At 40.5% G+C, this 12,868-nt stretch overlaps 1 protein-coding gene across 1 annotated transcript in view; it reads right to left on the bottom strand.

Annotated features, from left to right (window-relative positions):
- Nucleotides 1-292: 292 nt before the first annotated feature.
- MAP3K21 (mitogen-activated protein kinase kinase kinase 21) overlaps nt 293-12,868 on the bottom strand; it is a 58,849-nt gene continuing 46,273 nt past the window's right edge. Inside the window, exons 6-10 of the mRNA XM_061404844.1 lie at nt 10,014-10,136; nt 7,977-8,127; nt 7,472-7,569; nt 4,641-5,426; nt 293-3,103 (exon numbers count right to left, since the gene is read on the bottom strand). Coding sequence (XP_061260828.1) covers nt 2,685-3,103; nt 4,641-5,426; nt 7,472-7,569; nt 7,977-8,127; nt 10,014-10,136 — 1,577 coding nt within the window. The 3' untranslated portion in view covers nt 293-2,684. The remainder of the gene's footprint in view (nt 3,104-4,640; nt 5,427-7,471; nt 7,570-7,976; nt 8,128-10,013; nt 10,137-12,868) is intronic.

Here is a 12,868-nt window from a genome sequence, read left to right as displayed (position 1 = left end):
AACGTGCCTTCTGAAAAGCTAGAGCTGAAGAATTCTCACAGTGAAATTAAAAGCAATGTTTTAATGCACATGTAAACCAAACAACATTTGAAATAAAGCATTTCATCATACTTTAAAAAGGATATTTAATCCCATGGCTCATTTCATGATCCTTCTATTTAATCAATTTAGCAGGTTAACATCTGGCTTATTAATAATCTTATTAACATACTTTCCCTTATTGAATAAAAAATAAACTATTACAAACTAGTCACAATCATCAGGAGTAGACCAAAGCTACTGAGCAAATAGACAAGCTATAAAAAAAAGTTTATTAAAAAAATAGACAACATATGTAAACATCTTTTTCAGTCACAAAGCTTCATAATACAGCATATCAGGCCCAGGCCTCAAATCTCTGCAGTGGGAGCACCTTAATTGTTGACTAATAAGAATCAGTTTAATTTATCTTTCAGTGAGCTATTAAGTCTATATGAAAATAAATAACCAGATTCTGCTAAGTATACTAATATACATAGAAAATCACAGATGTACAGTGGATCTCAGCAAAAACTATCTGCAGTAACATGTGAGATTGAGTCCTTTTATCATAATTGTCTTTTTAATATAGCTTCATTTCTAAATTCATAATGTAAAGCTGACGAAAATAAAGCCAACAGGAACAGAGTAGAGGAACAAGACAGATGGATAGCCATCACTCTCCCACCCTCACACACCACGCCACACACAGATGTACACAGTGTTTTGGTAGAAGCAAAACTGAAAACATAATTGCTATATTTTGTGTTTCATGTATTATTGTAGGCACATATTTCCTTTACTTTTAGCTGGAAGTTACACGCCCCAAGTGACTGAGTATGAAGTAGTCAACCATATTTTCAAGTGTGATACAATTTTGAAGAAACCAAATCTCTGTTACATAATTCAACAGCTACCCCAAAGGGAAGTCAAATCACAGAATGGACCACAACACAACAAAATGTAATTAAGTACCTGAGATTTTGCTGCAAGAATCTTAAATACAAGACTGTTTTCTTTAGGGCAAAATGCGCTTATATTAACATAATCCTTTCATGTCCTGTTCTTTATTTGCTGGGGCATACTTGTTAGATGACTAAGATATTCCAAAATGGCTAAATAATACAATTTTACTTTTTTAAAATCTACTATAGGTAGATATTTTATCACACTTGATTTAATTTAAATTGCTGACCTTTTAATTATTCAGTAACTCTTAACACAAGGAAAAATTTTAAATGATGTAACAAGTAATATTTGCAATTAAAGTTTTTCACTGTATGGAAAATTTAAGATAGTTATTATCGGTCATCTGCATAATCATATTCTAATGATAGAAGCATAATATATTTAACAGAAGAACCCAGACAAGTTTACCAAGCTCCTGGATAGCCATTTCATAGCTTAATAACTCAGTAGTCTATTTGTAGCATATCTGTATAATTCATAAAAGTGACTCATAAAATAATTTTAAATCATTTAAAAATCTGATCTGTTATCCAAAGATTCATTTCATAAATCCACATCTGAAAATAATTTATATTTTTCCTTTCTACGACAGCAACTTATCTTACCCAGCAGATATCTAACACTTATCCACAATTAAGTGAAATGTGAAATAACTATTATTGGAAAATACTTACATTCTAACAGTACTGCTGTTTCTTGACTTGCAGTGTTTCTCACTGACTGTATTTGAGGTTATTGGGATGATTATGCATTTAAATAGAGAAAATAAAAATTTAATGACATCAATGTTTATGATGCATGACACATGTATCAATTAATTTTTAAAAACTCCATGGCAAAAGAAAAGCTTTACACTTCTGGATACCAAATCAATGGCTACTGATGACGGGGGACCTTTTTTACAGGGAGAACCCACAGGTTAGTGGGTCTGAGCTGTATACCATATGGTCTAAGTCAAATGTTACTGATTGATCTATTTTAAATCTATTTTGGAGTTCCAATGGATAAAATTTTTAGAAGTTACATTCATTATAACTTTTATAAACTACATTCAGTAAAATTTTCTCAAAAGAGAGAAACATTGCATATTTTAGATGAGATTTGGACATACTTGTGCATTATAAGCCCATTGCTGAACTTAAGTAGCTTAAATAGGACTCTGCATCTATTCTAGTTATCAAATTTTTAAGAACAGACAACTTTCCTCACTAATATCACATTATTCTTGGCTTTTGTTGCACAAGTAACAAAAGAAAAGTGAGAAATGAAGAAAAGAAGAGAAAGGAAAATAGAAAGTGAAGGAAGGCAACAGGAAAGAAGGAAACAGAAATGGCACTCTTAAAATTTTTGTGTGTGGGGTTGCGCGACTGAATGACAACAATACCAGAAAAGAATATAAATGGGGAGAAAAAGTATTTAAAGTTGTGCTTAAACACAGATTCACTCTGTTGTACAGTTCTTGCTGTATAGTGTGTGTGGTATTTCAAGTTGCTAGGTAAGAATCCAGTGGACAAACAATATAGTCAGCCAACAGCAATGACTTCCCTTTCTGGAGAAGTTAGACATCCATTACTATTTCAGTAACACGGCCACAGCTTTGAAAACACAGCAGCATGAAACGATTCAAAGGTAGACACCTTGTTTTCATTTGTTCACCTTAAAAAAACAAAAAGAAATGCTTAAACAACAGAAGGCACTTAAGACAGAAATTCTTTCTCGAGTTCGTACAGAGATGGTCGGCTCGCTCTGCTCCTCATCCTGCACAGAGGCACCGTGCGGTCCCGGCTCTGGCCTTCCACGTCGGAGTCCAGTAAGGAAGGCATGTGGGGCTGAGTTCTCTTCTTGGGGCCGAGAGGACAGCTGTGGGCTGGTCCTGGACCACCCACTGCAGGGCCAGCCTGTGAGGGCTGAGACTCTGCTCTCGGCGGGAAGGCTTGCAGGGCACCTCCTCGGCTTCTTAGGGGCGGAGGGTGAGGCAGAGGCACCATATGGACAGCTCTTTGTTTTTCAGGCGGGACCTCACTTGGCAGGTCACTGTGAGGTCCAGACAGGGAGGGGGGCATCCCCCAAACCCACTCAGAGGGCAGTTCAGAGGCTCCGGGGGCTGAGATGAGAGCTGCACCAACGGGCAAAGAGAGGGTGTGATTAGACAGAGACATTGAAAACGATGCATATCAAGGAAAATAAGCTGGGCGACTTCATTGAGGTGACCACCTTAAAGTAAGCTTTGACAAAAGAACCTGGACACAAACCTCACCTTACAAGCTGTTAGGATATATGGTTTATTTTTATTAAAAAGTACCTCAAAGTTGGAAAGATTGCTTGAATCTGTGGAAACTACAACTGTAAAGAGCTAAATCATCATCAGGTGCTTAGAACAATGATCATTAGAATTGTTTAATAAGCAGGAGAGATTTCAGAATGGGATTAGACTGGACTAAAATTAAGGCATAAAATGATGGTGAATATGACTGAATTCACTTTCAGCTGATAATTTGAAAAAATTAATGAAAATAAGGACACAGCTATGTTTCTACATGTTACAACTTCCCTTTTTTGTTCTGAAGAACTGACTTATTACCACCCTGTTGTTGTTCAGTCGCATCCGACTCTTTGCGACCCCATGGACTGTAGCCCGCCAAGCTCCTCCGTCCATGGGATTTCCCAGGCAAGAATACTGGAGTGGGTTGCCATTTCCTTCTCCAGGGGCTCTTCCTGATCCAGGGATTGAATCCATGTCATTTACATTGGCAGGTGGAGTCTTCACTGCTGAGCCACCAGGGAAGGCCTATTACCACTCTAGCAGATAATTATTGGCTTCACATTAAGAAAAAAAGTTCTTATGGGATTATCGTGATGGGATTTCACCATGTGCAATTATAAATTACTAATATTTATTGCATCATAAAAGAGCAATAAACCAATTTATTTAAAGACAATGAAAAATAATATTAGAAAAAATGCGCCTACTTGTAGCACACTTAAAGAGATAAAGGAAAAGATAGAGCAAATGAAAGCAGCCTCAGTTTTAATACACTTTATCACCAATCCTAGCATAACATTTTATGATCTAAAAAGCATTTTTCATATACATTATCTCATTTAATCCTCATGATCTGTATCTGACGTGACTGTAATCACATTTACATACAAAAGAAATAATAGTTAATCCCCACATGGCATCTACTGTCCATTTGATTTTTATGCCCCCTAAACTCAATCTCAACATAACTGGACAGTGAAGTCAGGTGATGCAGAAGACACGGTGCCACGGGGGAGGTAGGACAACCAGTTTTAGCAGCAGCTCTCCCATTAATTATTGGTTCAGACTTTGTCAAATGATTGTCTTCCAAACATGAGGGGCTTGGAGCAGTTACTCTCCACACGCTTGCTCTGTTTTAATACGCTATTAAGTATTTGAGTTGCTGAAATTTAGTTGTATTTTCCCCAGAATCTAAATGATAGTTAAGGTCAAATGAAAGAGTAAAATTAAATGAAAGTCAAATGAAAGGGTAAAATGCAAAGATTTATGTAAAGAGTGAAAACAAATTTGTAAATGTAATCCTATGGAAAAGAGAATCAGAGAGTCACACGGCTTTACAGTCCAGTCTCTACAGTGGTGTCTGGTACTTTCACCCATGAATGTAGCCTACCTGGGGGCTGGGGACCACTTCCATCAGACATGGTCCTTCGGTGACTTGCTGCTCTCTCTTTGGAAGCAGCAGCGTAAGAAACGCCCCCACGTGTCAGCTCCATGAAGGAAGGAGGCGGGTTTCTCCACCCATCACGGCTGGTCTCCAGTCCTGGCATGGGGGTTGACTTCTGGCCCCTCCCTCCAAACGCAGGGCAAGGATCTGGAGTGGGCAACCGAGCGGCACAAGAGATGTGTGTGCTGCTCTCGAAGGAGTCTTCACCGTCGGTCTGCAGCAGGCACTTGGTGGAGAGGGAAGGCACGGACAGGAGGTTTGCAATGGTGGACGGTGGGGGTGAGGGGGTGCTGCTGGCTCCCTCGCCCACAGCCAGCAGCCTTGCGGCAGGGCTGGCACTGCGGCGAGACTTAGGTGCCCGCTGGAAGATGCCTTCTCGTTTCTTCCTGTCTTCCTTGGGCAACGGGTCTTCGGGAGCCTGTGCTTTCGTGAGCTCTCTTATGTCCAAGCCCAGAGCCACCGATGCCAGCAGCATGGTACAGCCGTACAGAGCAGACTCCGTTTTCTTTCTCTGGGGGGATCTGCTCAGACTGTTGGGAGGGGTCCCCTGAGGAGTGTCGGCAGCAGGGCTCACTGGGGTTCCCTCCTCCCGGCTTTCGGGTTCCACCGGGTTCTCTCTCTGGCCATCTTTCCAAAGAGGTAGATCGATGTAGGCCTGAGTTGGTGATTTTATCTGCTTTGGTTTTCTGTGTTCCAATCCATCAGGGGCAAGTTTTGGCTCTTCACAAGCACCTACATAGAAGGATAAACACACACACGCTAGGACCATTTTACAGCAAAAACCATGAAAAATACACTGTAAAACAAAGCTGAAATCTAGTAAATACATATTCTACATCATGACACATGGAGCCCTTTTCAGTTTAGCAAATGGTTCGTCCAGGAGGACCCTGCAGAAGGGGCATCCAGGGTGCTAGGACTCAGGCTCCCTGCAGAGGGACCGGCAAGCAGGGGCATTTGCAAGCCCTGAAACCAAGGTAAACATGATCAATATCTGCGTAAGATCACACTGTCCTTTTGGGAGTCACTTGGGCATTCGGGAGACGTTGAATGCTTGCCAGGCACCAGGCACTGGGAGGAGAGTGGTGAACACGACAGATAAACTTTCTGGCTTTGAGCTGACATTCTAATTTGCGGGTGATGAAGAACACATACATTATGGGTTCCATGTAGACAAATCAGAATTTTAGATAAGAGTGATGAATAGGGGGAGAGGTTCAAGAGGGAGGGGACATAGGTATAGCTCTGACAGATTCATGTTGATATATGGTAGAAGCCAACACAATATTGTAAAGCAATTGTCCTCCAATTGAAAATCAATTAAAAAAAATGTTATGGGGAAAATGGTGGAGCAAAAAAAAAAAAAAAAGGCAGCTTGAATTTCTGGTTTGTGGCACTTTTACCATATTTTTCTGCGTTTCCTTTGTGTGCTTTTGCATGCTTTTCTTTCTTGAAGAATAAAAGAAAAATCTGCCTCATGAAAAAGAAAAAAAAAAACAAACCAGTGATAAATAAATAAAAACGGGTACTGAGGTAGAGGGCTGGGGTGAGACACCACTTCGGCTGAGGTGGTCAGGGAAGGCTTTCCGGAAATGCTTGAGCTGAGACATAGACTCACAGAAGCACCCGGCCACACAGATGGGAGCGGGGAGGGGGCTTCAGGCCGGACAGACGGTGTGAACCCTTTGCTCACTGACCCTTCCAGTGGATACAGGGTTAACTTCATGGAGACCCAGCTGGGTCAGCCACATAAATCCTTTTATTTCCTCCAAGTGACCTGTGGAGGAGTTATGAATAGGATCAAAATATTCTAAGAAAGAATAAAAACATTAAAAAAGAAAGGAGGACTATCCAGTCACAAATAATGAAACGTGTACTGTAGAAATAACAGTTTTGTGACTATTGATTGCCCTTCATGACCCCTCAAATGACATTTGATGATGCACTGCAGTATATAATGAGAGAACCTCCTGCCTTTATAGGCAAGAGCAAGTCAGCACAGTGACGAATCTGGTGTCAGAAAGTGCTTATCCAGGATTCAGAGGGGACCTGCCTCTGTTTACCTGAATGTATTTATGGAGATATTTAGGTTGAAACCACGTGCTTGTGATAACACAGAAGAAGAAAACTAAACATGAACAGTGAGTGATCAGGTGCGTGCAAAACTGAACACAGCACTGATAATGAATCCAAGGCGTTTATACCACGTTTAGCTAAAGCACCTTTCCTTTGATCACAGTATCAAAGAGTTGTCTTAAGTTATTGAGGGTAAAGACCAATTTTGTCTTCTCTGGTGATAGCCATCATTGAGGGTTAACAACTACTGTATCTTTTCAATCTTTTAATATCTGAACACTGAACGGGAATGTTGAATACCGAAAGCAATGATGACTTAAATTAGAGATTCCAATGCAACACTCTCCAGCAGTAGCTTTCCACAGCTAACTAGCTTGACAATATTTTATCATGTCGTGGGGTGGGAATACAACCTCAGCAGAATGTCAGGGTGCCTACACTTTCACATTTACTGTTTCCTATACTAAATTAATTTGGATCTATCTAATAAATTATACCTATTTTTCTGGTAAAGAATCGGAGTTACAAATTCCTAATAAACAATGTGGAGCCTAATGATTACTTTCCGCCACAAACACTGCCAGGACAGAAGATAAGTTTTGAGCTCAGTGTAGCCCCACTGCTACTCTGACACGGCTAACCTTTCTGACATCACTTCCGGAGCACTCACATGCTATGTCTATTTCCTGAAGCCCATTTACCTGGCTGGTCCACAAATAATGAAGCCAATGGCGTGGTTTTCTGATTTTTTATTACTATGGTTGACCAAGGACTGTTGCCATCTGAGAGAGGTCTTATTCTACAAGAGAAAAACGTTTATTTTGATATGATAGAACCACATGAAACACAAACTAGCTTTTAGTAAATGCACACTAACAAGATTTTTAGGTAGTAAAGAGAACACATTTGGAGAATGTGTGGAGAACACATTCTGTGTTTTAAAGAGCTAACAAAGTGCAAATAAAACCTTAACATGAGATGTAAAAAATTTTTAAACTGCTTAACCAAAATAATAATTAATTTAGTGTGATCAGCCCATCCTAGAAATTAACTTAATATTCAGGTATCTTTGTATTACTCTAATTGCTTTTTAAAAGGTAAGTCTGGCCAATGTAACATGTAAAAGGCTCTGCTAAAAAATAAACAGAAAAGCACTGCTCCGTGCCACAGTGCACACTCAAACACCACCAGATGTCACACGTGTACCTTTCTCTGCCATCAGTTCTTTCTTTCATTTGAATCGAATTTGGACCCCAGGTACAACCCTTTTTCTTGAAGTTCCTTTTTATATCTTCAAATTCTTCTTGTCGACAGACGGTGTTTCTGCCCCAAGTTTTATTGCTTTCATCTGAGGTCACTAAACAGAGAGCATCACTCATTAACCAATTACAATTTTTTAAGTTTTAGGATGAATCAAATCAGTTGTAAAACTATCTTACTCAAAGTGTATAGATGATTGAGAAACATGAAAACAATGAAGAAATTATTTTTTTCACCCTACTCAAGGCAAACGTCTGTCTCTAATCACAGCAGTCAGAAAAGTAAAAGATAAATTTGAGGCAGCCATGAAGGGTTGATTATTTCTTTATCTATGCATTTAACATGATGCAATAGTCAGGATTTCATTTTACTTGGGAGGAAAAAAAAAAGGCAAATTGAACATTTAACTTCGTACTTAATTTTTTAACCAAATCAAAGTTTAGAACCCAAGGAACAAGGGTCTATTTTGAAACTGTAATTTCAGCCACTATTTCATAAGTCATCACAACTGTTTGGCTACAATTACCTTTTAAAACCTGAACATGTGCAAGTTTTCCCACATCTTGCCTTATTTCGTCCCCTTGTGGGGAGGTTGACCTCCACCTGTTGCTGACACACACGTGTGACACACAACTGCCTCCTCCCCCAGCCCCTCGCTGCTTGAGAATCATGGGGAGAGTGGCTGTTATTACTACACACTTAGAAAACAATCCTGTCACACACCAGAGGCACTAAAAACACAGCTGAAAACATTATGACATATCTACACAGGGGGTAAAAATATACACTTTGTGTCTAACTGAAACTCGCACAAAACCACTGAAAGTTGAAAATGTAGTTAATACACCTGACCCACCGAACATGGCTTAGCCCAGCCCACCTTAAATGTGCTCATGTAGCCCCGTGGCTGATTCATGTCAATGTACGGCAAAAACCACTACAATATTGTAAAGTAATTAGCCTCCAATTAAAATAAGTTAATTAATTTTAAAAAACGTGCTTAGAACAGTTACTGTGTTTGTTTAGCTGCCAAGTTGTATACAACTCTTTTGTGACCCCACAGACTGCAGCCCTCCAGGCTTTTCTGTTCATGGGATTTCCCAGGCAAGAATACTGGAGTGGGAAGCCATTTCCTTTTCCAGGAGATCTTTCTGATCCAGGGAATGAACCCGTGTCACCTGCATGGCAGACAGATTCTTTACCATCTGAGCCACCTGGGAAACCCACTTAGAACAGGCACACTAGTCTACAGTTGAGCAAAATCATGTAATGCAAAGCCAATTTTATAATAAAGTTAAATATCTCATGTAACTTACGGAATCCACTAGTGAAAGTGAAAACCCAAGTAGCTGTGAGTATATGGCTTATTTCTCCTCATGACGGCGGGGCTGAGCGGGACCCAGCATCTTGAGAGAGGATGGTGCCTCGCATCACTCCCCAGGAAAAGATCAAAATTCAAAGTATGGTTTCCACTGAATGTGAGTCACTTTAAAACCATTGTAAAGTCAAAAAACCCTAAGTCGAATTATCCTAACATGGGGGGTCATGTGCATTAGGTTGGTCAATACACACCAAATAAGAGCTAAATCCCCAAAAGCAGAATACTGTCTTTTTTATAAAACAACTGGAAGTAACCTCAAATTCTGTTCAGTTTTCAAAATATCCACAAGTATGCTACTGATGTAATTAGGTTATACAAACATCGCAGGTACAGGCTTCACAAAATCTTGTAAGTCTCGAGATCTTATTTCAGTTTCTACTCTGTGGCCTGGTAACATCACCAATTGTGCAGAGTCTAAAAATCATTTATTGTGAAAATAAGAAAATTAGACTAAGAAGAAAATTTTGATTTCCAAATAGTTATGCTATTTGGTGCTATTCACATGCTTAGAAACCACTTATAAAAACATGTCTGCTTAAGTTGAATCCAAGTTCACTAGTGACAGAAACCCCCCAGAAGACCCCAAGGGGGAGAAAGCTTACACTGTATTGCTCGGAGTCGGGGGATCACTGTGGGGCTGCTGGGTGGGCTGGAGCTGCTGCTGTTCAAACTTCTTCGTTTGTCCAAGTTGGGGGAGGCCTGTACGGTTATTTTGTGCTGGAAGTCTGTTGGACATGGGGAGAAAAAAAGAGAACTGAGATTTGATGGTTTTAGGTGATTTTCATAGCCCCATCTTTGGTACCTGGCAATAAAAGCAGAAATTGCCAGACAGTATGAATATGGTATGTCTCAGAGTCTGTTCCTGGTTTCTTACTTCTCTTTCATTCAGGATTCAAGTCCATAAATAATGATGCAGAATCTTGATACATTAGGCAGCACACTGAGACACACAAGGAAATAATATTACTGAGTATCTGTAGAACCCAACAGTCTTCTGGGAAAAAGAGTTACCTTCATTGAGTCTGACACAGTTGAAATGAAACTGAAAGAGGAGACACCCTGGGTTAAGCAAGTCCTGGTTCTGTTACTAACTGTGGACCCCAAACCAGCAAGGAGCCTCTTGGAGTCAGTTTCTGAGGCTTTTGGCTAGTATAGCAGACACCACCACGGGGTTGCCATGGTGATTAAGACAGAAAACGTACGCTATGCGGGGTTCAGAACATGCTACCCCGACGTTTACTCCTTTTTGTTGTTGTTTAGTCCCTCAGTCATGTCCAGCTCTTCGTGACCCCATGGACTGTAGCCCACCAGGCTCCTCTGCCCGTGGGATTCCCCAGGCAAGAACACTGGAGTGGGTTGCCATTTCTTCCTCCATGGGATCCTCCTGACCCAGGGATCAAACTCCAGGCAGATTCTTTACCACTGAGCCATCAAGGAAGCCACATTTACTCCTTAACCTGTTACGTTTCTACAAGACAGTTCACTCTTCATCACCCTAGCATGGAAATAGTCAGGTCTGGGTTTTTTTGGGTATTCATTTCCTTATGCAGGCTCCCATGTCACAGAAACTTGTATTAAACACATTTTTATGCTTTTCCCCTATTGATTTGGCTTTGTCAGTTTCATCTTCAGACCCAGTCAGGGTCAAGTGAAACTCCCCCAGCCTAAAGTTAAAAGTGTTTTGTGGCTAAGGTACCTACAAATGATGGTTACTATTATCTAACTGTGAGACAGTTAGATACAGGGTAGCTGTCATGCCAGACGAAATGCCAAGAACTATGGGAACATATGAAAGAAAAGTAATATTACCAGAGGAAAGAAAACTTTGTAAACTGTCAGAAAAAGTACTGAAAACTTAGAAGCAGGAAAAAGAAATGACTGGGTATTCTTTCATCGTGGTGTCGAGCTTAGCCGCTGACTAATTTTCTATTAATGGACTATTTTTACAACTCAGTAGAGACAAAGGTTAACTTGTAGATTTTGTCTGGTGATGATGCAAATAATTTTTGCCTGGTGTGAAAAAAATCCCAAAGGTTATTATTTATTGCCATAATGGGCATTAACCAAGTCTGTATTTAGCCTAGCAATCGAATGCTAAGATTTCTTTATTAAATTGACCATAAATACTAAGCTCCTCAAATTCCCATGTGAACCAGTTTACATGGGTTCCCCATTAATATTAATTAATCAATATTAATTATTAAAATCTTTGACATGTTCATTTTACATTTGCAAGAAAGCTATAATTTACCTTATTGTATAAAATAATTATACTTTACAGAACCACATGGTATTGAATGAGGAGTTCGAATTTGGTAGGCAAGACAGTTATCCAATTACTCACATTAGAAAGCTGAAGCTGTCCTTGATATTGTGTTCTCCCTGACCTTCCACATCCAATCAAACACAAAATATCTTGTAAATTCTGTTCTGTATTCTTCTCAGACCTTTTGTTGAGAAATTTCTATTCCAGGTTCTGGAGTCAGCAAATTCCACATGTGAAGCCCAACTTACCACTTACCAGACACATGAATTTGGGGAAAGTAACTTCATCTCTGTAAGTCACAGCATCTTCATTGACAAAAATGGAAAAAAGAATGATTCCTAGTCCACAGGACAGTTAGGGAAACCTAAATACAAAGAAGTACAGAAAGTACTTGGGCTTCCCAGGTGGCTCAGTGGTAAAGAATCCTTCTGCCAATGCAGGAGACTCGGGGTCCATCTCTGGAAGAGCAAACTGGCAACTCACTCCAGTATTCTCTCCTGGGAAATCCCACGGACAGAGGGGCCTGGTGGGCTACAGTCCATAGGGTCGCAAAAGAGCTGGATGTGACTGAATGACTAAGCATGTAACCATAAAAAATACTCAACACACATTAATGACACTTCTTGTTCTCTCCATCTCCACCACCACCATCATTTCACGCTGAGGCTGCTACAATCCTTTGGTCTGTCTCCCAGCAACTCCACTTGACCCCTCCGATCTACCTCACAACAGCCAGAGGCTTGCTTGCGTATTTATTCATCTATGGCTGTGCGGGTCTCTGCTGCAGCATGGACGCAGGAGTTGTGGCACAAAGGCTTAGATGCTCTGAGGCATGTGGGATCTTAGCTCCCCAAGCAGGGATTGAAGCCGCATCCCCTGCGCTGGAAGGCAGATTCCTAACCACTGGACCACCAGGGAAGTCTCCAGGTGCGTGCTTGTCATTCCCTGCTTCAGGTCCTTTGAAGGGTTCTCATCATTCTTAAAATTATAGATCGAAATCATAACATCCCCTCTAATTCCCTGCAAATCTGATCTGGGTTGTCTGTGCCACCCCTGTTCTCTCATCACTCGCCATGATCTAGACAAGGGGACAGCAGGCTTTTCCTAAGAAGTGCCACACGGCAAATATTGCAGCTTCTATGAGCCACATGGTCTGCTGACGGAGCGGGAAAGCATTCCAACAAAAACTAA

This window comes from Bos javanicus, chromosome 28 (assembly GCF_032452875.1).
Source record: "Bos javanicus breed banteng chromosome 28, ARS-OSU_banteng_1.0, whole genome shotgun sequence".
NCBI lineage: Eukaryota > Metazoa > Chordata > Mammalia > Artiodactyla > Bovidae > Bos > Bos javanicus.
The sequence above is the reverse complement of the archived record's forward strand: the minus strand, read 5'-3'. Positions and strand labels throughout refer to the sequence as shown.